The 18,596-nt window shown below is 48.3% G+C and overlaps 1 protein-coding gene across 1 annotated transcript; it reads right to left on the bottom strand.

Moving 5' to 3' along the window:
* Window positions 1-50: 50 nt before the first annotated feature.
* On the bottom strand, window positions 51-15,098 carry LOC119093657 (putative acyl-CoA dehydrogenase fadE25). Its single transcript, XM_037216685.1, has 10 exons — window positions 13,845-15,098; window positions 12,646-12,774; window positions 8,410-8,594; window positions 7,794-7,908; window positions 7,116-7,285; window positions 6,763-6,893; window positions 3,204-3,319; window positions 2,186-2,303; window positions 1,798-1,990; window positions 51-260 (listed from the first exon to the last, which is right to left on the bottom strand). Exons 1-10 carry the CDS (start codon window positions 13,966-13,968, stop codon window positions 51-53), a joined length of 1,491 nt encoding a protein of 496 aa, XP_037072580.1. The 5' UTR covers window positions 13,969-15,098.
* Between the last annotated feature and the right edge of the window lie 3,498 nt (window positions 15,099-18,596).

The following is an 18,596-nucleotide window of genomic DNA, read 5'->3' as shown; positions in this document are numbered from 1 at the left end:
TAAACATACTTTGCGGGACTCAGTTCGCGTGATCAGATGGTCTCACAACACTACCAGTTTCTCAATGGAAGGACCCATTGGACGAGACGTGCCTTGACATACTGCCCAGGCAGGCAGCCGCTGTGCTTGTCCTTGCTGGGGTACGCGAAGTCAAACTGCTCCATGTTGTCGCCGATGGGTGAACGCTTCTGGAGCGTCATCTTGGTGTAGCTGTCCGGACTCAGGCCGGGCGTGCACTCGCGGCCATTCAGCGTCAGCGTCTGGTAGTTCCAAAGGTTTTCCAACAGAAAAAAAAACAATATATCATGCCTAGCTTATTATGTTTTTCATGTTTCTATGGGCAAGAAAGCTATATCCTGAAAACGCCAACTCTAAAGAATGGCGAAATTGAATGGCATGTGCAGAGCCGTTTTGATCACATGAAACTCGCTGTTAGTATGGGATAGCAACAGGGTGACAGATGCCGGATGGAACGAGGTCTGTGCATCATTTGGAGCCTAAAACTAGAAATACACGAGATGCGTTTTGTAGACTAAAATTGTACTCTATCCTAAACATTAAGCGCCCGGTAGCTCAACGTAACGTGGCGTAGATGCTTAAACCGTGATTGCACATATAATTCATTTTCGAATGGTAAGCCCCGACTTCATGCAAAAAAACAAGGAATTTTTACATTTCATAACATCGACAGCATTCATTTCTTGTTAGCATTAGTTCAACATATTTCATGGGAAGTTCGCAAACACATTATAAAACGCCCTGACCTTGAACGCACGGTCATTTGATCATGGATCTGACCCGTCACCAACTAAGCTACCCAACCCATTGAGAATAGATCGAAAATTGGAAAATTCACGGCGCGCCCTAACTGAAAACTTAGCTGCCGGCAGGCCGTGAGACTTTGGCATCTGCAGACAAAAGATGCTCAATGGGTTGGCACAAAATAATCAAGCAGTCTTTCTTTTGGTGCTGGGTTCATCAACACTGTCGTCATATAATTCAGTTTAAGCTTCGTGAAAAGCAAGCCTTCCACACGTGAACCCTATGGGCTAGTAGGAAAATACACCGTAGAGTTGCATGCTGCCAACGTACTTCAGTAGAGGCTGGGATAGTGAAGTACCCATGAGCTGCGATAGCTTGCCTTATACCGGCTATTCCTATGCAATTTTGGTTGAGCACGTTTAAACGGAGTGTTCCACATTTACATGTTTTTTTTTAAACTGAAAAAGTCATCTTGAAGACAGTGTGGTGCAGTTCGCAGCTCTGCCCCATAAGTCCTTGTAGTTTCCGAGCTACATGCTCGGAAACAAGGAAGAACTTTTCACGCGGAGCGATACAAAGTCACCTTGACATTCACGTCATAATCACGCCATCGAAATTCTGCAATTCCATGTGCCATGTGGCCATCAAAGCAAAAAACATAATGATCGAGCCATTTATATCTGGCGTTCGTGAGCACAGTTTCCAGACATAACGGCCGTCAACGGGATCTCATTCAATATTTTGCCAGATGCGGTAACGTAACCAAGCAATCACGTATCGGGGAGCATATGTACTAAACAGAGAAATTGTCAGTAGCACTTTGTTGCCAATTAAAGGTGTATCAACAGTAATAAGTGAGCTTGGTTCTTCCGATCTAATGCTGGCTTCGAAGTCTTAAAATGTGAAACACTCGATTTGGGCAAATTTTGAGGGGTGGGAGAACACCAACTCTTCGTACTGCAAATATTTTCTCCTTCTAAAAATACCAAGATGCCGGTGTTCCAACCTTACTGTTCCCGAGGGTAACCGACCGACCTTGTTGACGTAATGCGGTGGCCCAGTGCTGAAGGGGTTCTCAAAGTCCTCATCGTCGATGCTGGCGACCTTGTCAGCCGAAAGGCGACCATTCTGCACGTCCTCCATCAGCTCTTTGGCGATGGCCTCCTTCTGCTCGGGGGACATCTTCTTGAGTTCGTGGTGCACTGCGCGCGTGTTGATATTCTGCTCCCTGTCAGCGCAAAGCAAAGGATTCTCGTCTGTAGTTAAGCATCATGAATATGCTTCCTTTGAAACTGCCAATGGTGTCGTGGGATCCACGGCGCTGCCATTACATGTGATATTATCCGCAGTCAAAAATGATGGTGCATGTAAACTTTATAGCTAGGATTAGTGAAGTTCGATCGCAAAAATACGGCTCACTTACCAGTAGTCCACGGCGTCCATACCAATAAGCACGGCTTTGCCGACGAACTGTCTGAGCACCTCGTTGCTGGGTCCCATCACCCACCCGGCCTTGCCGTCTCTGAGCAGACGCTCCAGACCTGGTGGCCAACGGAGGAACTAAGTCGCCACAGCCACCAGAGTTGGCCGGGCGGTAAGGAGGGCTACTAGGTGGACACTACTCTATACTCTATAGAATACTCTATAGGTGGACACGGCGGATGCAATGAGCATTGAGGAGTGCCGGCCCCGCCAGGTCATCATAGCATTGTCAACGCTCATGTGAGTTGTGTGCCCTTGGCGTTCAGTCCAAGGTGCCAGCTGATCGATATTTGTAGGCGGGCGAAGCGCACCTTATCGTGAGGGCCTCAGACGACGGTCCGGTTGTCTTTCCTTCAGTTGAAATCAGCCAAACATTTGTTTCGACTTCACGGGTGCGAATAAACATGCTACGATATCGTCACCCCCTTTTGTGTGTCTCAGCGCATGTGATGCATGTCCATCCTCAAATCGAACAACATATAAGCAGATCTAGAAGGCCTAGTTCCGCAAAGCCGTATAACGAATGGAGCAGGTGGCTTATTGCGTGTGACCCTTGACATTGGGATCAGCATTGGGTCAGCACAGGTGAGACCTAACCCCGTGCGTTGTGAGACAACGTGACAGTGTTTCTTGAAAGCATTATGTACCCGTAGCTGGGCTGATATCAAGCGTAATATATCACTACGTGCACATGACATTGAAACAAGGGGGACGCACAGGGACATACCGTATTTGAATATATTTCAAAACGTGCAATGAATGAGCTAAATATGGCGGTTAGGGTAGATGACTGACTCCTTGACGTAATTGCCAGTTGCACAATTACAGGTTTCAAAACATGTAATTATGAGTCCTGCGTGGAGAGCTTCGTGTTTATTGTTAGCATATATTAGTTATCTTCTTCAACCAACTATCGGAACAGAACCCCTATGCTTTCCCTTTCGGGCTATAAAGCTCACCCAAGTCCACCTTGTACCCAGAGCCTCCTGCCGCATGCAGCATCTTATCGGTTACCACGTTCACGTTCTTGGCCGCGGAGAACTTCATTTGCCACAGCCAGGACAGGAACTTGGTTCTGCGAACAGGACATGCATATCTGGTAGCCGCCAGTGAAATATGTGACTGCTGCCCAAGTGCATCTGTACAAGTCATAATTCTGCATTTCGCAAAAATCAGCACGTGGTGAGCGATAAATGGCCGCACAAACCCTCACAGCTTTAACACGGGCAACGCCAATGCCACGACCGCCGACCGACGGCCCAACACAGTCTACTCCTGGAGCCGCACCTCGAAAACGGCGGCTCGTAACGAAATGAAATTCACACAGCGAGTTAGATCATCGAATGGGACGCTGGCAAATCTGCGCTGGCACGGGGCGCGCGACACGTGTATACGAGCTGAAAAGATGAAATTGACCATTTTTTTACCAGTTTTACGTTTTGGGTCACACCTCGGCGCCCATCGCATATTAAGGATAGACCTTAGATTTCCCAACGCTTACAATTGCAGCAGCTACAACTTCAGCATGCATCGCGAGTTTCTTTGCGATGCATACTGCGAACAGATGCGCTGCAAATTGCAAGACATGCTGCAACTGGTGGCTTTTCACATATTTGCGTCGAATACAAGTCACTACGGCTAGAGCTGTTAAGAATTAAGTGTCAAAACTTAACACGCGCTCGGGTGGGGGAGGGGTCAAATTGACCCCCCGAATGGTTTTCCAGAATGGTTTCCAGAATGGTTTCCAGAAATTTCCAGAATGGTTTCCGACGGCGCGGCGTAGCCTCGCCAAATTTTGTACAGCCGTAGAAGATTCAATAGCCGATTGTTTAACATCACCAATTTAGATGCACCTTGTAAGGTCAATGACCTATGGCAGGGCAGTCAGGCCATGGTTTCAGCGAAGGGAAATTCTGGGGAATCGTCCAATCTGGTACAATAACGGAGTGTTTTACGAAGCCATACATCTCTGAGATGCTTTCTTGGGCAACACAAATATCGGATGAGCAAATTACGTTGACCTAAGGTCAGGTATGAAGATCGTACCAAGGTCACAACCAACCTGATTTATTATTCTGGAGCTTGCTGTAGGATATAGTTTGTGGTGCTCATTTCCAATTTATTGACAGCAAGAACCGCATTATACATCGTCCATTGGCTTCCTAGAGGTCAGAAAATGTCATTGACCTAAGATGAGTCGGGTCGGCATTTTGTTTTATGAACATACTGCCTAGCGTAATCTTTGTTGCTTATTCAAATGCAAAACTCAGAGCAGTCTTGTATGATTTTGGTCACCATGACCTTCAAAGGGTCAAACAAGGTCACTGACCCCAAATGGACTTTTGACCTTTTGCTTAGAAAGTTTCCTAGGTTCTGGGGGCAGTTCGGAGACCAACCTAGAATTTCCCGTTGTTTGACCTTATTTGAAATGAAACTTATGACCTAGGAAGCTCAAACTTGAACCTGAGTGAGTTCTCGTACAGGTCAAGACACCCTGCAAATTTGGTGTCTCTAGCTTTCTTAGTTCCCCGAGATCTCAGGAGGGCCAAATTGAGCCCCCCCCCCCCCCGAACGAAGGGTACCTAGCCGGACACCCGGGCGCGTCTTAATCACCATGTTGGCCAAGCTGTCCTTCCTCTTTACTACTCCTTTGTTGATGGCTTTTACAATATTGGCTCGCCAACGAGCCTGGGAAACCTGCCGCATGGAGCTTTTTACGCCGCGACAAGGTGCTGCCCCGGCTCCCGGCAGCTCCAACCGAACGTTCAAGGCCAACCGGCCGACTGCATACGTGACTGGATTCCGACGACGGAACGGAGCGGCCCGGCAATGGCACGGCCAGATGTGCTATGCAACTTGGTAAGGTCGCATGTATGATGTTCCATGCACACAAAAATGCATTTCGTTCTCTTCCACTGGCCTACACGTTTTGTGGCACATCTCGGCACCCAGGAGACGAACACACAGTGGCGCGTTTCGATGGGGAAAAATATGCGACGCCAGACTGTGCAGCCCCACGGCCACATGTCGCGCCTACACGAGGTGGCAAGGTGGATTTTGTTGCTTTCAGCGATGACCACGTTTGGTGCCACATTTTGGCACTCAGGATTTGGAGGGAATCGGGAGTGCAACGCTTTGATAAATGTAGCGTGCAATCGGCCGTTGAGAGAATGGATCGCACGTGGCACGTGTCATGGATGCACACGCGCTGGGAAGTGCATTTTGCCACTTTCAATGAGTCTACATGCTTTTGCGATATATCAGCGCCTAACAAGCAAAGTGACTCTAGATAGGCATGCCTCGATAGGCAGTCTAACCGCAAATCACGTGTTTAACATATGATGTTGCACATGTAATGCGCGCGCTGGCTGTGAAGATGGACTTTGCCGATTTCGTCGGTTTTTCCGTTTTAGGCCATATTTTTGCACCCAAGGCACGTATCGACACGGGCCTGGTATGCTTTCATACGGTAGTCAACGGGCAGTCGTGTGTCCCCAGGAGTGCACGCGCATGGGTCACGTGTCACCCCCACACACGCCGAAATGATAAGACTTGTTATTTATGACAGGCTTACCGGTTTTTGGCCACAACTCGGCACCCAGGGCATGTTACGACGGGGGGCTGGAATGCTGCGATAGGTCATTGGACGGGCTATCGCGAAGTGTCCTTTCGCAAGTGTGTGGTCGCATGTGCCATGTGTCGAGCACACAAGAGCTCGTAAAATGGGTTTTGCTCCTTTCTAAGGGTTTACACGTTTTTTGCCACGTCTCGGCATCCAACGCACGCCCTCACTCGGTAGTGGCATGTACTGATAGGGATTTGAACAAATAATGACGTCACATGAATTTCAATGCGCGTGTTCCGTGTCACGAGTGCACGAACCAACAAGATGGATTTGGCCTTTACCAACGTTGTTCACGTTTTGCGTCATAGGTCGACACCTAGAGCAGCTAGAGACGTGAATTCAGCTACAAAACATAACCATTTTAATTTCCACATCAAGCGCAGCGAAGCAAGACTGCAAACGCCTGTTGTACCCTAATTATGCCTGTAGGATATAGCCATGAGTTTGTTCAGCGAGTAATGCCTCGGCATGGTACAGCCGTCCTCGAGTAGCACTAAATCTGATGTTTGCGTGTGCTAACCATCATTTAATTACGCTGCCGACTGAGACCATTACAAAACGTGCCTTAACTGGCGGCAATGTCAGCTAAAGCTACTACACTGACCAACCCATCGACCATCGAGCCGGTGCAGACGCAACACACGGACAGGTACGAGAATTGCTGGAACAAATATTGAAGAAAACAACGCGACACATTTGCTTTAGAGAAGCTATTACCCACTTTTTTCGTGTCCAGCTCTCATTGTCAGGGCTCATAAAAGATTCGACCACAACATCCGAAAAAGGCATCCTGCTGATGCTACACGTTCTTATCAGTTGTGGTAGCCATACCCACGTGAGCCCTACCCCAGTTTTCCAACCCGTGATGTCTAAGTTCCCCGGGCCTCACTGACCTCGGCATGTACGTGATGTCGCTGTGCTTTTCCCAGCTGTTGTCGTCAGTCACTTGGTCCATGCCCATGGCGAGCGACGCGTTCATCAGCCGCGTCGCGTTCGTGTCGCATACGCATTCGCCGAAGTAGTCCTGGTGGGGGCGGACACAGTTTGCTGTGGAGGAGCCTTGGAAAGAACAGTCACACTATGACCATGCATGCATGCGGTGAGGAGTGAACTAAACTGTACACATGGCGCAACCCACATGATCATACTGTACCCCATTGTGTAAAGGTAAGGAAGGAGCACCAGAACACTGAATCCCCTTCAGACCACTGGACAACCCAGTGCGCCTTCCTACCCCAACACTGACCTGGATGGTCGGGTAGTCGCACACGCGCATGCCCACGTCGCCGTGGGTCTTCCTGGTGACGTGCTTCTTTACCAGGTCGATGCAAGCCATAGAGATACCGTTCCAGCAGGCCGAAGAGAGCAGTAGGAAGAACGGATCCACGCACTCATCATTTGCTCGCGCGCCATCACCTGAAGCACAGTGCAGCAAATGATAGATGTTTCCTTAACATGTTGCAGTACTTGACATCGCTTTTGCAGTAATTCAGTGCAGTCGAGACATTTTTCGTTCAGGGTTAGCTCTGTGATGGCCCTACAGACGTAGATAAAAAGCTGGTGAGATAGCCATGCAGTTTAATGAGCATAACGACGTAGCTACATGTTTTAATGTCAATAGCTCTAAACACCAGTGGTAGCAATTGTAGTGTAACACACCCTTTTCTCGGTTCAATCACCTACACACTTTTCATGGAAATGCAAACAAATGACGCACTCTGAATGGCCTTGCATGCCACCGGACAGACAGTTGATGTTTCCCAATGACGTCATAACCAGGACATCCGATGACACCTCAGCTGAAACGAGCGTGCTATATCACTGCGTGTTCTAGCACATCATCCAATCATCAGCACCCACAAAGACCCTTGTCACCGACATCTAGGCGTGATCTCCCGCTCTAACGACGCCGCACGTGACTTACCGATGGGTCCGATTCTCCTGTCGTTAGGCAGGACTCCCTCGCAAATCAGCGGTCCCGACTGGTTTCCGTGCAAACCCAGGGAAAGCCATTCGTTGGCATTGGCTCGCACCTCGTCCTGCAACGGCCCCACGCCCATGGGTTATGTCGGTTATAATAGGTAATATACAACGAGCAAGGCTGTGGAGCACTTCACACCAACACGTGTGCGACATAGAGGTAACATATTTCGAGATTGATTCGTCTCTTAGGCGGTAAATTACTAAAGCGCTGTGTTGCTGTGTGATCTGTTCTCGAACAATAACCATGCACGTTAAATGGCTGTAAAATACAGTTGTGTGTATGCTTATATATTACTGTTTTATAAGCTGTATGGAATGCGTTTGCTTTGAGTAAAAGCGATGAGGTTCGTTGAGGTTGTTTCTAGTCTGCTTTATGATCACTGATATTCTCAGGCACATCTTGCTTTTCTGAAAACCACTACCGAAAGTATAAGATCTGTTCCATCACCTTTACCATCGGAATCGAATTCATACGCAGTACTGGTAAGGACAAGTAAACCGAAAGCATTCCAAAATCATATGAGTCGCAATATAAGCCCAAACATGCCTGTGCTCACTTTCATAACCAGGAAGCAGGAGAGGTCTGCGAAGTTGCCAGGCTTGGCACCGGGGCTGACTGTCTGGATGGCGTACCAGTCAGCAAACCCGGCCGAGGTGGCCCACGAGCCGTACTTGAGCAGCTTCACATGGTTCTCGTCGAGCTGACGACACTTAGACGACAGCGGGAACCAGAAGTGGCCGCCTGGGGCACGCGAGGGTGCCACAGGTCACAAAAGACGTCCGGCCGATAACATTAAGACGACAGGGGGAACTTGGTCCTGGGCACGTTGGATTCTGGGGCATGGATCCTGGGGCAACACTTGGATTTCGATGGGAACGAAATATTGCCGTTTGGCACGGAGGAAACATTTCGCTCAGAGCTATGCCCAATAGGTGCCCAAGAATCGCGGAGGGCATGTAAAGTAGTTTGTACAGCATCATGGATGGAAACAGACTACCAACTTGACGTGGGTCTGCTTCCTTTTTCCAGCAGTGTCTTGGTTAGTGCAAACCCATCAGTGCTTTGTGCTCGACACATTTAGTCTCTTGCAGAACGCGTTGCCGTGCTTCCTCCGACATGCTCCTTCCCATGTTCCAAGCTTTTCGACTGTCTCCTTGGTGCTTGGCTTCCGAAGTTTGTTTTTTGTGTCTGGTTTGTGATGCCTAGTCTCAGAAGTGTCCGCTCGGGACTTCCGGTCTCACTGGTATTCGGCTTGTGAAGTCTGGGTTGCTTGGGTTCTGGCTCGTGATGCGTGGTTTGCATGGTGTACTTTCGTGACGTCCAGTCGATCTCGTGGAGCCCGGTCTCCTCGGTGGCCTGTATAGGACGTCATGTTTCCCTGGTGTCTGGTCCGGGACGTCTTTTCTCGATATATTAATGATTAGATAGGCAGTCTTTCTATCGCGAGCAACGTGCGGACATCACCGGTTCAAATAGTTGCCAAACTAATGCGAAATGGAAGTTTTTGCTGGCATTAACTGATCTCTAATTTACCAGGAACTGTTGATGAAAGGTTGCCATTAAGCAAAGAGATTGAAGATTCTGTAAAAAAACGCTGTGTTTTCACTCAAGACTTTGTGTTTTGAGCTTGGACAATATAATCAATGTTTGCATGATAACCAATACGTTCTGTTTTCAGTTCATTCTGTTTAGGTAAGTTAATTGTATTCAGGAATCATTCAAACAGGCAGCTTGCTGTTTGATTCCATACGCTTACAATAGTAGTATGAATGCAATAGTAATACATGACAACGCAAGCACATTCGCACGTTATCAACCATTCATTCCCACCACTCTGTAAAAAAATCTGAATCTATGTCGCCAACACACGTGACACAACGGCGAGCAAGCAATGATTACACAACGCGACCGTCTAAATCCTCCAACCTGGTACCAAACTCATTGTGGTTGCGAGAGGCAGTGATGATCGGCGTACCACCGCGACCCCACGTGCCACCGACAAGCGGAGAGCTGGCAGAGCAAGGGCGCCCGCCGTGCCGTCCGGGTGGCACGCTCGCATACAGCGGTACGTGGGGTGAACAGTGACCGAATGGCACCCGGAGCCCCCGAGTCGTTAAGGGCCCTGGATACAGCAAGGCTGGGTGACAAAGTCACGAGCAGCGCGCCAGCCCGGCGCTTGAACAGCCGCCGCCATCGAATCACGCCAGCGACCTTCGGTGGCAATCCTGGCGCCAAAGTTCATCACGCCTTGCACTCTGTTTAGGCGACACGCTGCAGCGCCATGCCAGACAGAGAGGCAGTACAGAAGAGGGAGGAAGCATCGGACTGGATGGAAAGTTTACGAACCTCGGGCGTAGAGCGATGACAAATGTTACACAAGCAGAAGAGGATAGAGTTGCCCTTTTCAAAATATGGGGCATGTGCATCTCCCACAATGGGTACTTTCAATAGTAAACCCCAGCACCTTCACGGACGGTGATGGCATCATTACCCAATCAGTCTAACTAATACCTTCTGGTATACTGAAGAGCATTTCTTTTCAGCACAAGAACTGCACGCTCATAACGCTAAAAAAGAGGAGCCCAATGCTTGTTTTTGTCCAGATCAAGTTGCTAAAATGTTCGTCACTGCAGATATCTCGGGATAACCTATCCCGGCGGGAGCTGTGGTACTCGGTGAAGCATGGGAAAACCCTGCGAATGTTTAACTTGGCAAAGTAGCAAATGTTGACCGTAACCAAGAAAAGCAGAGTGTTTTGCGTCATTGACAGACGTCAGCAACAGGCGTGTCTCGCCATCTGGCACCAAGCTGAACTAGAACCGTGATACAAACAACGGTGAGGCCTGGCATCTAACGAATTAAACGATGACCAGATCTTCTCAACTACACACAGGCCAGGCCAACCTTAATGCTGGCGAGCATAAAGCCCTAGCAATAAACCCTCCCAAAGCATTGAACGATGATATTTGAGAAAAAACAGAATCCAGTTCTGGATGTGACACAGTGCCCCAAGGCGTCTAAGACGATCTAAGGCTGGGTTGCCATACACCAATGATAGTTTCATATAGCCATCAAAAGACCCCGACCTTCCTAGAGAAATCGTGTACAGAAGAATCTCATTCCGCTCCGATTTCGTTAATAGATGCATCATTTATTGCCAACAAACAGCAACAAACTAAACAAACCATATTTCGTGACGGAAGTTTTGTGCAAACATTCCGAAATGGCGTTACACCCCAACATGACATGACCCCGAGCCACTTGTTTGCGAACATAAGCAATGAAAGCATTATCAGCTAAGACAAAATTATTGGAAAATATTGGATGGTTCTCCCTTCCGTCAGAAACACCGCTTGGGGGAAACCCATCCACCAGCTAGCCCAGCGAGGGTTTAAGGTTACATGAAAGCCTCTGCAATCAATAATTGTTGCAGATCAGGAACACGATTTAAAAGTTTTTTGACGAAACAAAATATGCATCATCGGAAGAAAACAACCCTTGCACAAAGAGTTCCTTGTCCGGTTAACAGCATCCAAACGTCATTGCATACACAGGTAGGATGTTCTACGGCGTCCTATCTCCCAGCGTGATACGAAATGCCAGTCCATAATACGCCAGTATACTTTTTAAATTGAGCACTGCATTTGGAGGTGCATACAAAGAGCGGATCTATCACACGTTAAGTCACTTTCCATTATCCCCGTCGACCGGTGGTGCTGCTCTTCCATTCGGTCAGTGTCGAAACCGAAACTCTTCAAAATCCTACAACGTAAGAAACACTCGTAGAAAACAGTTTATCCCCGAGCTAAGAGCAGATCTTGAGATGCTTTGAGGCAGGCTGATGCTGGCAATATCTCTGGCGTCCAGGATGCTACTGTGAACGGTACAGCGACGCGATACCGCAGAACACGATTACGCCGCAACGCCCGCCATCTTGGTTTGTTTGCTCTCTAGGTTTTCAGTCGGCTAATGTCCGGCTGTCGTGCCCGAGTCTGGCATAATGAGAGATGGGCACGGTGATAACCTAGGTGAAACGTTATTAGTGATCACGCCAAACACGCATAACGAGCTAGAGCCATAAACATGTGACCGGTTTGGTTGGAGGTCACCTTTGACCGTCAACGGCGTTCGATGTGTAGGTGGCAGATTTTGGTCGAAACGTATGTCAGCAATTCCCCGGGCTTGAGGCTGGCCATGGCAGCACTGCCGTTTCACCATGGTCCTTTATCTTTAGAAGCCCGAAAACGGGTGTCGATTAGGCAAGCCAACTTTTAAGCGAGCCCTCTATATTCATAATATGGTCCTTGTTAACGTTTTTAGAAAGTAAATACATGACCCCTCACTCCCAGCATGCAATTAGCGCGCCTATGAATTCCCCCAAAATGCTGGTGCACATGTGTAAGGTACAGTGACGCAATCAATGACGTACTGAGAAGCATAGTTACTAAACAGAGAAATTGTGTTATCTAGTGCAGTTTTTCTTCTTAAATGTGTCTAACAATTGTGCGAGAGCTTGTACCATGATAGCTGATGTTGGCTTCAAGATATTCAGATCTGAAACACTTCATTTGAGCATCCATAAAAGGTAAAATGTATGTCCCATCTTCCCGTATATACAACTAATACGGCTATAAATATATCCAAATGTTGGTGCCCTTTCCTGCATATCCCAACGCCATGCTTTACGGCCGTTCGCTGCGGAACGACCGCCGAAAATCGTCCTCCGGTTACACAACAAACTATTCTACGCGCCTCAACGCAGTGCGACATGCCACTGTTAGATGTCACTCACCGGTAGCCGGGTCACTGAAGGACAACGTCCCCACCAGCCTGTCCTTGTCCAGGCGGTGCAGCACGTCCTGGATCGTTGGATTGTTGTGGTAGCGGAAGAGCAGGGTCGACACGGCAGCCACGTGCATAGCTGAAGGCCAAACAAGACGTGTCACCCATGACAAGGCGTGCACCGATCGCTGCCGGATCACTCAGTCAATTCAGTACATGCAATGGACATGGCTGGATAACACAGCTGTGACGCGCCGTGGCTGGACAGATGTCATAATGTACCATAATAGAATGCAATACGTTGACGAAAGAGGACAGGTCGTGGCAAGTTTTGACAGCCAGCCAACATATGGTGGGCTATTCTGAACAAATGATAGCAATACTCAATCTTATTACTGACCAGGCTTGAGGCTTTTAAACTGGGCTAAGATTTGTGCGCAATATTAGACCACAGCAGCGCACTGACAGCAAAATAAGCATTCTGAATCAATGCCAGCAATGTACTCACTGTGAACCATGCCTTGGCAGGGAATGTGATATAATCCCAAAGCGAGGATACAATAACACAGGGTACTCACGGTTCAAGGATGCTTGCGCTAAAACAGGTCATGGGGATAAAAATAACTGCGCAACGAAGGGTAATTAAATAGCCAGGTAAAACTACCGATAGCTTTCAAAACAGTGTTTATTATTACAGGCCACAATAATACGGGAACATGTGGATGAACAGTACAGCACATAATGTAAATTGGGGTTAACAAAGACGTTTTACTAAAGTTCATTTTTGCCCAAGACATGGCTCAACTCCAGTAAACTATGGCATAAACAATCGCCGAAATCACTGTAGACAATGGCGCTGCTGGCAAAGGTGCTTACTATAAGCCATGAAGGTGCTATCGATACTCCCTGTCAGCTTTGACGATGCTAGTGACATTGGTTAAAGTACACCACGAGGCTGATGGCAGAATTAGACAGTAGAGCCCATGACGGTGCTGGCAAACGTACTCCCTGTAGGTCATGGCGGTGCTACGGACATTGTTCACTGTAGACCAAGGCGGTGCTACCGACTACTCACTTTAGACCATGGCGGTGCTACCGATTACTCACTTTAGACCATGGCGGTGCTACCGACAGTACTCACTTTAGACCATGGCGGTGCTACCGACAGTACTCACTGTAGACCATGGCGGTGCTGCCGACAGTACTCACTGTAGACCATGGCGGTGCTGGGGCAGCCGTAGCGGGCCAGGGTCTCGACCACCATGGCGGTGCACACGTGATTCTCCCCAAGTCCGCCCAGCTCTTTCGGGACGATCGCACCCAGCAGACCCATGTCGGCCAAGGCGTTCAGCGACTCCCGCGGGTACTCATAGGTCTTGTCGCAGTGGATCTGCGTCGCAGCAGTACACCGTTATCGTCGCTATCCACTGTGACATACCTTTGTCCCGCTGTACAAGTACAGGGATGTCACGGCCGCTCGCGTATGTTCGGTCACGATGCTTGTTGTTTTGCAATGTGCTTGTTTCGCGGTTATTGAATAGTGGTGTCCCGTTCTGTGACGGCCGCTTTACATCCCAGCAATGAGTCGTAAAGCACAGCGCTAACGCTATGAAAAGAGTTAAGGTGCAGCAATAAACTGTTGTGAAGCTGACGGCTTACTGGCCATTCCACGGATGATTCGGTCAGCGCGAAAGAAATCCTGCCATTTGTTTCTCGTTTCGAACTCTTGGCTCCCTCTACAAATGATAGAGTAACCGGAGTGCGGTACGCCCGCTCGGTGTTAGTTTTCAGCGTCTTATTCCCGTTACATCTGCATATATCGGGTAAAATAAATCGAAAACAAGTGCTATGAGTACGCAAGAGTGAATGGCCGCATGTCTCTTGTGCAAACGTGCGCCAAATACGGGCCACCTTGTTCACCTTATCCACGAAGGAAGGCGATTTCTTTTAGAATGGTGCGGCCCACCACCTGCGGACGAGACACAATGGGCCATATTTTGTCAACGCTTATAGGAGGCACCTAACTCAGCAGAGAAATTGAGCTTGCACCACCTTCGCACCAGGTATGTTGATGTGAGAGTGGGAGGTGGGATGTGGGAGTATGTGAAGTGGGAGGGGAGAAAAGGGAAGAGGCTAATGACTAGTGCCAAAAAGAACAGCTAAAAATCAAACGAGATCGGCAAGGCAACTTCGAATTTACTACCCATAACGTTTGCATAGTCAAGCAGACGAAATACAAATACATCTATATCTCCTTTCTCCTGGTTATTCCACGAGGAATGAGGTTCACCGTAATGTCTTATCTATATGCATAATGTCCTCCGCAAATGCACTCAAAACCTTACGTAGCCCTGAATGGTTTGGCCCATTGTTTAAACTAGCTTTTACAACACCACTGATCCGTCGAATCCTGCTCGTTCAAACTGGCAACTACGCACAATGCATGTGACAAACATCACGAATTTCTCACGGCTATGCCTCAACCATTCTATCGCAATGACCCCTGCGTAAAACATTTTTTTGGCGTCTCTTCTCCGTTTAGTTCAATTGGTTTCTCAATATTATCATTGAAAAACAAGTTATTGTTTGCAGCGCATCACAGACCATGTTTATTTGTGAATCGAGGAAAAAAGTTTCAAGATGTGAATTTTCACCTTCCTCTAAGATCGTTCCCTTAGAATACTAGATATGGATATGGATATGATAAGGATATGATAAGTATATGATAAGGATATGATAAGCATATGATAAGCATATGAAGGATATGATATAGATAAGGATATGAACCGCGCATTGTAACTTGAAAAATGAGTCCGGAGCCCCATACCCCTGTCACGCCAACGTCCGTACCCACTCCCTTGAGAGAAAATTCCAGCCATGAAGAGGCGACTGACGGAAAACCTTTCGCACCGAAAGTTAGAGGAAGCCTGAAGAGTCGTGAGGACCCACCGAAATCGAAGATCAAGGGCTCGACGGTAAGACCAAATGGCACGAATGACTTCCTGCGCGCCATTTAAAGAATCACGGTCCGTAAGTTTGCCATCCTTTAAATATCAGTCAGAGGGCCTCTTGCGCCATTTGAGGACCCCTGAGGCAATGCATGCATCTGTGATGGCCACAGACCACCAACACCGACCAGTTGGCTCCCCGTTAGTCTGAAACCTTGGGATACATTTCCCAAGCAGGAGCAAGACCGGGGCCTCGACATGCATTGGCCTGGGTCCATGGACCAATGGTCGGACCCCTGTGTCGGTCAGGTCCCACAATGCCTAACAGGGGGTCCTGTGTAGGCCGTGACCTCGAGTCGGTAACAAGCTTTTTTAGGTCCGAAGAAGGACCAAAGGGCCACTCGGGACCATAGATCGAGAGCCTGATTGCAAGGCTGAAGAGCCCGAAGGACTGGCCTTAGGTCACATTAGGGCCCCCCCCCCCCCCGCCGCCCATAAGGCCGTGAACTCAAATGTTCGTCAAAGGACCTCCTGCATCGATTGGGACCCTGGGACAGTGCGAGCCTCTGTTTCGATCAGGGACCAATGACATCGAACAGTCGGTTTCGTGTCGGCCTGGGCCCTGGGGATCCACTTCCCACGCATGAGCGAGGCCAGACCTGCGATTTGCACCAATCGGGGTCACTGAAACCATGAGAGGGTCAGTTAGGGTCCAACAGTGCCCAACAGGGGATCCTGTGTCAGCCAGTGGCCCGAGTCGTTAGGAGCCGTGCTTGCGGGGTCCTTCGAGGTGCCAAAGCGTCTCTCGACACCAAAGGTCAAGGGCCCGATTGGACGACTGAAGGGTCCGAAAAGGTGGCTGAAGGTCACATTAAGAACCGTAGGGCTGTGATCTTAAACGTCAGTTACAGGCCTTCTTCCACCGAGTGGAGACCTTTAGACAGACCTTTCTTCTTTTCAAGCAGAGATCACCAACTTTGAACAGTCGACCCCGCGTCGGTCGGAGCTCATTTCCCATGCATGGACTAGACTAGACCGCTGTTTACATTGGTAGGGCCCCCTGAGACAATGCGGGGATCCTGTATCGGCCAGGGGCTTGCAGTGCTTAACAAGGTGTCCTGTGTCAACAAAGGGCCTTAAGTCGGCCAGGGAACATCTTCTGAAGAGCGACGGGGACGGAACCCCGAATATCAGAGGACATCTTGCGTCGCTCGGGGCTCTCTGACAATGAAAAGAAGCATAAAAAGTAATGATGAGAGTTCACATTCACAACACAACAAAAGGGTCCTGTGACAGTTACGGCCTCCAGTACCGAACGGCGGGCTCTCCAACCTCATTCTCGCGTGGGGCCGTTAAACCGAACTGGAGTTAAGCACAATCATTGAACCACTTGCGGCGATCAGGGATTGTGTTGCGTCAATGAGGGTTCCGGCATCGATCCGGGGCGAACTGCGCGGGTCGGAGGGTTTCCCGCGTCAGGAAGGGACCAATGTGATATGATGTATCCCTCTACCGGCCTCCAAGTCGAACAGCGGACCCCATCCCTGTGTCGCCAAATGGCAGCCGGGAGACGCCCCGCGGTGAGACGAAATCGCCCATAAGCCCTCGATCGGGTACAAAAGTGTGCACTGCGGCGTTCCACTCAAGGGAACCCATCGCATAGAAAAAGTAAGGGGCTCATTAGTGCCGACAAGAGTGGGTCAAAATGATCTGAAAAGCGACCTAGGTCATCCCATGTTTGCCTGAAAACGTCTGTTTTTTAAACATTGAATAGGGAAGCAAACAACAAACAGTTTTAGACCCGCAACACCTAATATAGAGACTACACTTCACTCTTCTAGTTCCACCACTAGATTCCAGCATCACTCATGGTGCTCTACATGCCAATCCGTGATTGTCATCTATCTAAAAATCGCACAAGTAAAAGATACGCCCGGAACATCTTCTAAATATACGATTTGATTTCCTAAAGCACTAATAGGTACTTCTTTTCAATGCGCCATCATTTTCGTCCACCCGTTGGCCACGGCTTAGTGTTAACCACGGGGCCGACGCTGCGAGACATATGGAGGCTGCAACGCCTGGTGTCGAGGTTTTGTTAGTGAGATTTTCGAGTTTGCATGTTCAAGACCACGTTCAATAACATTTTCCACTATTCGATTTTGACCAAATGTTAACATTTCCAGCCAAACATAGCTGGGCCATGGTAATACAAATCGTTGCCTTGCTTCTATCCAAAATGTACATTCGCGCGGTCCTTAATATCTGTCAAAGCCAGATCAAAATTCGGACAAAACTTCCGAGTAATGCCGTTTTATAAAAGGTCCACCGGATTATTTCAAATGAGGAGCTTCAGCGGTCTAGATTCTGCAGTTGTTTAACACATGATTTCTTCAGTTTATTTAACACAACATTCAGACAGAATTAATCTCGTAGTAGCTTCTGGCTTCTGTTCCAGTTACACAAGATAACAATAAAAAAAGAAAACATGCCTTCATTTGAAAATGGGACACATCCGGCGACTTTTTTTTCGTGACGAGGTCCTTTCAAAATCAGGAGGCACATTTTGCATGCATTTTGAAGTTGCACAGAAGGATAGGGCATCGATGAAATTCATGACCCATCTTATGCTAAAACTACGAGGTTATTCAGGACACAGTACTAACAGTTTTATTACGGCAGGCAGCAGGTTAATCATCTCAGCGACGATTTCAGTATGACAACACTTAAAAGTCTAAGTTTGGGTCAATACTACAATATTTTGTATCTGATTGCTCAGCTGTAACCAGTGTTCTCACTATCATACCTATTACACAATATCATGAATTCATGTGCAGCAAGTTCATCTCTTTGTGACAAACGTGACCAGTCAGTTTTTAGTGGAAAGTAGTTATAGAAAAGTAATGTGTCAACAACTCACGCTACATTTGATTCAAAATGTGAACAGCAGGATATGGTCTAGGGTGGTGTTAGGTTCACTAAGTGCTCTCGTTGTCTTGGAGCGTCAATTCTG

This window comes from Pollicipes pollicipes, unplaced genomic scaffold, assembly GCF_011947565.3.
Source record: "Pollicipes pollicipes isolate AB1234 unplaced genomic scaffold, Ppol_2.1 Scaffold_1342;HRSCAF=1570_pilon_pilon_pilon, whole genome shotgun sequence".
Classification (NCBI taxonomy): Eukaryota; Metazoa; Arthropoda; class Thecostraca; order Pollicipedomorpha; family Pollicipedidae; genus Pollicipes; species Pollicipes pollicipes.
Note: the sequence above shows the minus strand (reverse complement) of the source record. Positions and strands in the feature narration are given on the sequence as shown.